Source organism: Belonocnema kinseyi, chromosome 1 (assembly GCF_010883055.1).
Source record: "Belonocnema kinseyi isolate 2016_QV_RU_SX_M_011 chromosome 1, B_treatae_v1, whole genome shotgun sequence".
NCBI classification, from domain to species: Eukaryota; Metazoa; Arthropoda; class Insecta; order Hymenoptera; family Cynipidae; genus Belonocnema; species Belonocnema kinseyi.
The window spans coordinates 173312675-173320792 of NC_046657.1; the positions used below are offsets into that span (position 1 = coordinate 173312675).

Consider the following 8118-nt stretch of genomic DNA (forward strand, 5'->3'; position numbering starts at 1 on the left):
CCCCCCCCCCCCCCCCTATTACGTCTTCCCACTAAATTCTCTTATAATCTGTCCGGGAGCCCAAAGAAAATGCGTGAAAAATTTGTTGCCGATTGGTCATATGTGTGCAAAATTTGGTGTTAATCGTAAAAATCTGAATTTTCACAAAGATCATACATTTTAGGCTACTTGATTTAATATGTATCAAAAACTGTGCCCCCACCACTCCATTATCCCCCAATATTCTTACAACATGTCCGGGAGCCCAAAGAATATGTGTGAAAAATTTGATGCTGATTGTTTAAAAACTGCGGCTGTGCCCCCCCCCCCGCCATTTTGATCCCTGCTATTGCTTTCAATACTCTTTCGATTTATCTGAAATCCCAAAGAATATGTGTGCAAAATTTGGTGCCAGTTATTAAAAACCGTGTATTTTCATAAGCATTATACGTTTTAGGCCACTTGAATTCATATATTTCAAAAACTGTGACTCCCACTCCATCATTCCCCAATACTTTGACGACCTGTCCGGGAACTTTAAGAACATGTGTGAAAAATGTGAAAAATTTGATGCCGATTGGTCAAAAACTGCGGTTTCGCCCGCACCCCTTCCTTTCCAGTAGAGGGGTAGGGACACTAAACGTACGAAAACGAGCGCAAAGTGCGAGAGCGCACCCGCGCGCAAGAAGAATGTGCCGCACAGCGGGCATATATATTTTTTTATCAGATTGTTAAATGTTCCTAAAACTATGTAAAATAATTGATTTGTACAAATGTGGCTCCGTGGTTCGCAATAAAAAGGCAAGTGTTAATAAATTTATTGTTTAAACTTCATATTTATTTATTTAACATTAAATACGGAAATATTTTAACCTTTAACATATTTAGAGATTTAAGTTTATACTTATCGCTTAAAAATTATAGAAATGCCGGAATTCTTATAATTTTTCAGCAATAAGTGTAAACCTGAATCTCTAAATATGTTAAAGGCTAAAAACAAAAGCAAATTATTACACGTAAATTAATATAACAATTATTTATCTGAATGACTTCCAAAAATGCATTGAAAAAATGATGCTAATTAAGCAGAAGAATTATCAAAGATATTTTTCTCAACATTATCATGAAAACTGCGTGTTTCTTGCTTAGGGACTGAATGTAAAAATGGGGTATTTCGAACGATGTGAATGAAGACGCACGAAATGACTCTTTTTTGGAATCCCGTGACATTACAATCACGAAAAGGGCTCTTTTCATAAGCATTCTCACATTTCACAACAGTTGAAATGGAGATGCTTAGATTCTAGTTAGATGAAGATAGAGATAGGTCGATGTTTTCAGCGATAACTGTAGCGTCATCGTCTTGCCACCTAGTGATAGGGGAGCTTACAGTCGCTAGGTAGGACGAGTTGCTCTAGTCAAAGTTCCGCAAAAATTCAAATTGGATAACTGAAAAAATCCTTTTATTATACAAAAATGTTAATTTTTCCCTTTAAAAATGAATGATTTAAACTTTTAACTCGTTTAATGAATAATTTAGAAACTTTTATTATTAATTTGTATTAGAAAGAGTAATTTTTCATTTATTCAATTCAAAATTTCGTGGAACTTTGACTAGAGCAGCTTGCAACCTCCCTATTGCGCTTGCGTTAGAGCAGAGCGAGCAGAAAAATCAATAATGTAATCGATAAAGTTGAAAACTTTTTTTCACTTCTTATTGTAAGTACGGGGGCTTAAATAATTCTTTTATTGAAATCAGGTTTGAAATTTTCTTCTCTCCCTTCTCCTCGATATTTCAATGCTTCACGAGACTACAAATTACAGCAAACTATGCAAAACGCTAACAGAACCAACATGAAGCGAATACTGAAAGATATGGATATAATTTTTGATTTATTCATTAACTGATACGGCTAGACTCAATTGAAATTTGAAGTCTGAGTTTTAAAATTGAGACAAATTTATTTTTATCTCAAGTTTAGCAAACCAAATTTTTCTTGATTGGCCATCAGGAACGATATTTCTTGAAATTATGATCGTTTATTTATATAAAAAAAACATACTCTCCTTCTTCTTATAAACCTTTCATCGAAAAATCATACCTGTTACAGTGCGAAATCGTCACACTAAATCCTCGTTTTCTTAGGAATCCAGATTCTTAAACTATGGGATATGTGAAGATGTATAAGTTCACTAATGTTACTTACTTTTTTTTGTTAATTGAAAAATAACAGTATTTAATAACTTGTGAAAAGCAATTGTAAAATTGAACGGCTTTTATACAGTATATATTCAATCACAAACATTTTTGTTTCTAACTGAAGTATAATTTTAATTGCCCGACAGAGATGTAACTCGGTGCCCGGTCTCTGGCTTAATAACTGAAACTAATCGTAGAACACACACGCACAAATCGCTCTTCATCAGATATATTCATATATATCTAAATACCTAAACACAAATTCTTTCGCTCTCTTTGCTTACTCTTAACATACCGCCCGCTTTGTGATGCCGAGGCAAACAATAGATAATAATTAGTAAACTAATCAAATATTTCAGATACTGTAGGGCAACATTCGTTTTTTTAATGCCGCCCGCTATCATAATAAGGCTTCATTAAATATACAGAGCTTGAAGTTGTACAGTAGCCGTCCGCTATACAGCATCATAATATTTAAATTTAAGAAAAATAGCACATCATTGTAATTTAATAAGTGCTAATGTTTAAAGAAGTTTAGTAACGTAGATCATTTAAGATTTATCGGATAACTCGGTAGTTCCCACTGACGAAAGAGGCAAAAGATAAACTTTAGATATATGTCGGTCGTGTTCGGAAGTGGCAGTCTTGATTCTTGTTGTTCGAATCAGACCATCCTTTCCCGCGTAAGATTTAATAATGCGGCCCAATTGCCATTTAGAGGGAGGGAGAGAATCATGTCTAATAAGTACCATGGTACCGATTCTAATATTATTATGCGGACTTCTCCACGTATATCGTTGTTGTAATAAGTGTATGTACTATATATTGAACCTGCGCCAAAATGTTTCAGATATACGTTGACTTTTTTGCCAAAGAGTTAATCTGTTTTCAGGAACCAGCTCAACAGAGGGTTCAGAAGGACTCTTAAGAGGAGCTCCTATTAAAAAATTTCCTGGTATAGGATAAGAAAAGTCATCAGGATCATCAGATTGTGAGCCTATAGGTCGAGAATTAAGACAAGCCTCAATTCGTGTGAGAGTCGTCGTGAATTCTTCAAAGGTTAGGGTATAAGCGCCTACGCATCTACGTGAATGGTGTTTTAAACTCTTGACACCTGCCTCCCATAAACCTCCAAAATGAGAAGCAGCAGGGGGGATAAAATGCCAAGAAGTGCCTTCGATAGATAAACTATTGAGCATATCAGGATCTCGATGTAATTGTGTTAGGTCATGCCTTAACTCTCGATCAGCACCCTGGAAAGTCGTGTCATCATCACTATAAAGATGAGCAAGCATACCGCGACGAGATGTAAAGCGCTGATAAGCAGCTAAAACCCCTTGAGATATATAGTCCGAAACTGATTCTTGATGAATCGCTTTGGTAACACAGCAAACAAAAGGTGCAACATACCCCTTATAGCTTTTATTTCCTCTACCTGGGGTGAAACAGATTTGAAACGGACCTGCATAATCTACTCCTGTATAAGTAAAGTACCTACAATTCGTAGTTCTATAGTTAGGCAAACTGCCCATTAATTGTTCAGCAATGGCCGCACGCTCTCGAACACACGTCACACATTAACGAATGATCCTTTTTACAAGATTTCTACCTCCGATTATCCAGCGTCCTTGACGTAGAGTATGTAAATTCATTTGATTACCACCGTGCATAGATCTTAAATGAGCGTGCCGGGCAATCAACTCAGATATTCGGTGAGTAGGGAGGATTTTGGGGTTGCCTCTCATCATAACTGATCGGAGCATGTTGTAAGCGACCTCCCAAGCGAAGAACTCCTAATATATCCAAGAATGGATTTAAGTCCATGTGATGAGTATAACAGCTGATCAAGTCAGCCCTAAGATTAATATTTTTTCACCCATATTGAAAAATAAAAGTTTAAATAACTAAAAATATGATAGAAACCAACATTTGTCTCAAAACGTGCTGAAAGTGTCTGAAAACCGAAATACGCCGCGAGGCCCCCCGAAGCGCTCGTAACGCACGGTGTGCATGAACGAACTTTTAATGTAAGGTCGGGCTCCGTGAACTCGATCTGGCGCCGCGAGATCGAAAAAACGTGTCCTGAAAAACGAATTGAACAATTCTTTGGTACTTATCCGGTAGTATTAGTGCGGGGTTTTTAGTCATTTGGATCCGTTTTCAGCGACCCTGAAAACTCCCGAGTAGCAAACATCAAGCAAATCGGATCAATTTTCATATATTCGTCCGCCTTATTGAATCCGCCATTTTGAAGTTTTCAATTCTGAGGTTCGATTCGTTTTCAGCGACCCTGAAAACCCCCGAGTAGCAAACATGTAGCATATCGGATCAATTTTCATATATATCGTCCGCCATATTGCATCCGCTATGTTGAATTTTGAAATTTTGACGTTGGGTTCGTTTTCAGCGTCCCCGAAAACCCAAAATTACCGAGTTTCACTGTTCTAGTCCCCATAAACTGCACATAACTACATTTATTCTGTGTATCATATATGATACGCTGTGCTTCGAAGGGTTAAATTTTGAACGCGTTTTTCTCGAAACAGTGTTTTTTAAGCTGGCGGCCACGATTCCGGCCGATCTACTGGGCCGATTTGTCTCAAACTTGGAGGAAATTTTGATAAGGTGTATCGCTATCGCATGACCCTCGATCATAATTTTTCATGAACATTTAACTACTTCTTTAAACAATTTACGTTGCAAAAAACGGTCAAAAACACAAAAACTTCTACCATTATTTCATTTTTTAATATTTTTTAATAATTGAGGTTCATCCAATACCCACGCATGTGCTTTTTAAAAATCTTTTTGGATTTTGTGTTTCGGATAAGCCAAAGTGGAGTTATCGTGGCCGCGGAATCAAAATCGATTTTTTTGGGCTGGCGTATCTCCGCGGGAAGTCATGAAAAAAGATTAAAATTTTTTTTTTACATTTAAAAATATGTACTATAATATGCTGACAAACCCACTTTTATGTAATAAAGTCTACTACCAAAAAATAATCGTTGAAAAAGGGTCTTTATTTGTGTACTATCCCCTTAAACACCGAAACACCTGACGCCCATCTGCAAGGCAGAGCACCGCTGGCTTCGTTACCTCAACAAATCTGAGAACGAATCATTCTCTACATCCTCTTTCGGGACAGTTGTCATCGTCACAGTATCTGTCAAGGCAGCAGGATTTTCTGCTACAGACTGATAGCCGTTCTCAAACAATGACTAACAAGTTCTATTTACCGGACGCTGAATAGGAACAATTTATGCCGAGAACAGTTTTCAGTGTTTTAATTTTTTTGTTAGGTTATGAATGGAATGCAACCTCGCCGAGTCAAATGAACTTTAAATTTGGACTTAGTGACCCTGAAAACATATAACCGCTTTGCTTTTTGGGGTTTTCCATAAATGTTTTAAACTTTCATAATTTTTTGACGTTAGAAACGAAATGCGACCTGAGCGAGTCAAACCAACCCCTGATTCGGATTCAGCGACCCCAAAAACGTATAGAAATGTTTATCTATTCTGGTGGACAAGACCTTCTTTTTCGTGTGCCTGTGTTATTCAAGAGGAAGCTTATTTTTTTAAAGGAGATGCTTAATGGTCCGCAAACGTTTTAAGTACGTAAACAGGAAAAACAAATATATATTAACCCAAACAGCAAATTTTCTTTCTCATTCCTGTTAAATATTTACTTTACTATTGTCTCCATATTAGAAAAACAATTTTCAAAATATTTCTTACTACGAAGTAAAATCCACAGGAAACCGTTTTTATTATTTTTAACTCAAAACATTCGCATGCAAAACAAGTGAAAATTCTCAATCCTTTAAATATATGATGAGCTGTATACATAGTAGTCTACTGTGTTAAAACGCACAAGTCGCATAACCAACTGGCCGCTTGGTGGCTGACTTCGTCCGTCCACTAGACGAACGTGAGCAGGTGCAGCTATACAGTCGGCGATTCAGCTTCGATTAGCCGACTGGCCAGTGAGTCGACTAATCAACTGGGTCGGCTATTGAGATTAGGCATATAGATTCAGTTAGGGTGTTACTAAATACCTCCTCTATATCTAGAAACGTTGCAATTGCTACTTCACCGTTCCGCATAGTGTTATTAATGCGGAAGGTAAACACATAGAAAACGTCTACAGTACATCTGCCTTTTTGACATTTATATTAATTCAATTTAAAATTATAATTTTGAATGCCCAATTCTTAAATTGTTCAATTTTTGAGGCCATGAAACTAATGTTGTTTAGCTTCAAAAGCTTAAATTTGAAATTATTTGTTTTCAAGTTTATTAATTTTCAAATGATTTTTTAGAATTATTGAATTTTGGCGGGCATTTAATTAAAATTTTTTCATTTCTCAAGGTTTCTATGTTTACATTAAAATTGAACAATTTTTTATGTTTTATTTTGAAGTTCTTTTAGGAATTAATTAAATGCCTAAACTGAAAATCCACAAGCTCATGCCTGATACTATAGTACTGATAATAAAGTACTATTGCTGTATCAATATAATATTTGAAGAAATCTGCTCATAAACTGAAAAAATGTAATAAAAAAATATCATTTTTTGTTTTACTAGAAACAAAGCTTAGGGTTTTTACTTTAAATATCGTAATTCAAAAATGTATTGTTATCATGTATTATTAAAAATAAGTATTCGGTAAGTTTTGTGTGGATATCATGCTTTTCAACGATTTATGACTGTTTTAATATAAATTTAAGATAATTTTGTGTTCACTATAGTTCCGGTTATTTGCTGTCACTGGTTTAAGTTTGAAAAAAAAGATGAATTAAAGACGTTTGTAATCTTTCTACTGTGCTGATTTTTTATTTTGTCTGGTTCTTCTACTTAAAAATAATTTAAAAAGAGTGGCACGACGTCAATGTTGATTATGCTTTTTTTTACTTAGATGTGGCGGTAAGGCTCAAGTCTACAATATGACAAGAACGGCTGCAATACGAGCTTGGGACCAAAGATGGGCGTGCTCCTGTAGATGTGGTGGTTTGTGGCGTATCCACAAACACATATCTTAGATGGTAAAATAGATTGTAAATTTTCTTACGAATGTACACACATGTAATATAAATTAATCAAGAAAAAAATAGAATTATAAGCCTCATATTATTGCATGGATTATTTAAGGAAACACATGAAAATTCATGTCTGCAATTATTATTCTGTATATTTTTTCTGAATAATACAAATTTCGTGCAACCTGCAAGTGATAATTGCACTAGAAGGTCTCTAAAACTCTCTTGGCGCACAATTTTTCACATTATAATGAAATGCTTGTGATCGCTGTAGCCTTTATAGTAAAGAACATGTCGATTAGGAAATTAGACTAAAAAAGAATACATTATTTCCCGTTAAACTTCATATAAAATGCGTTTGGTGAGCGAATCCGGTTAAATTACATAAACAACTGGAAGTACTTAATTCTTAGAACACGTTAAAAAATAAAGTTGTAATTATTTTAACTAAATCAGCGAATTCATCTACTAAGAAGTGTTAATATTTTTAATTCAGTGAAAACTGTAAGAAGTTAGCTAAACAATATAGGAACATTTAAGAACTTCTCTTTTTGGTTCATGTTCCTTTTCGTCGGTAGATCTGGATTTTTGATCGAAGCATGTGGTTTGGTGGATAAGCATGAGAAATCGAAATTGAACTCCTTGAGCTCTGACCGAGATAGAGTTCTTAGTAACTACGAGTTCTATTTTGAAAACCTCGATAGAAGACGAGGTGCCTGGTCTAAAAGCTTACTAATTTTTCCACACTTCCCACTGCATCCCATGTAAGGGGAGAGCAGGTACCGTTGGCGCTCGTAAAGAAGAGGAGATTTTGAAATAACAATATACGACCGTAAATAATGAAGAAATGTGCATTAGGTATCTTGAAATCATCAAAGAAGATTTTTTAATCAAAAATA

At 35.4% G+C, this 8118-nt stretch overlaps 1 protein-coding gene across 3 annotated transcripts in view; it reads left to right on the plus strand.

Annotated features, from left to right (window-relative positions):
- LOC117171176 (mediator of RNA polymerase II transcription subunit 16-like) overlaps nt 1–7765 on the plus strand; it is a 59446-nt gene extending 51681 nt beyond the window's left edge. The window contains exon 8 of one of the 3 annotated variants that reach the window (XR_004466852.1): nt 7099–7207. Coding sequence is in view for 1 of the 3 variants with exons in the window: in XM_033358244.1 (XP_033214135.1) it covers nt 7099–7222 (124 nt within the window). In the remaining 2 variants the exon portion in view is untranslated. Of the gene's footprint in view, nt 1–7098 lie in introns of all 3 variants that reach the window. The other 2 variants (XR_004466851.1, XM_033358244.1) reach the window with 2 other exon arrangements.
- The last annotated feature ends 353 nt before the right edge of the window (nt 7766–8118 follow it).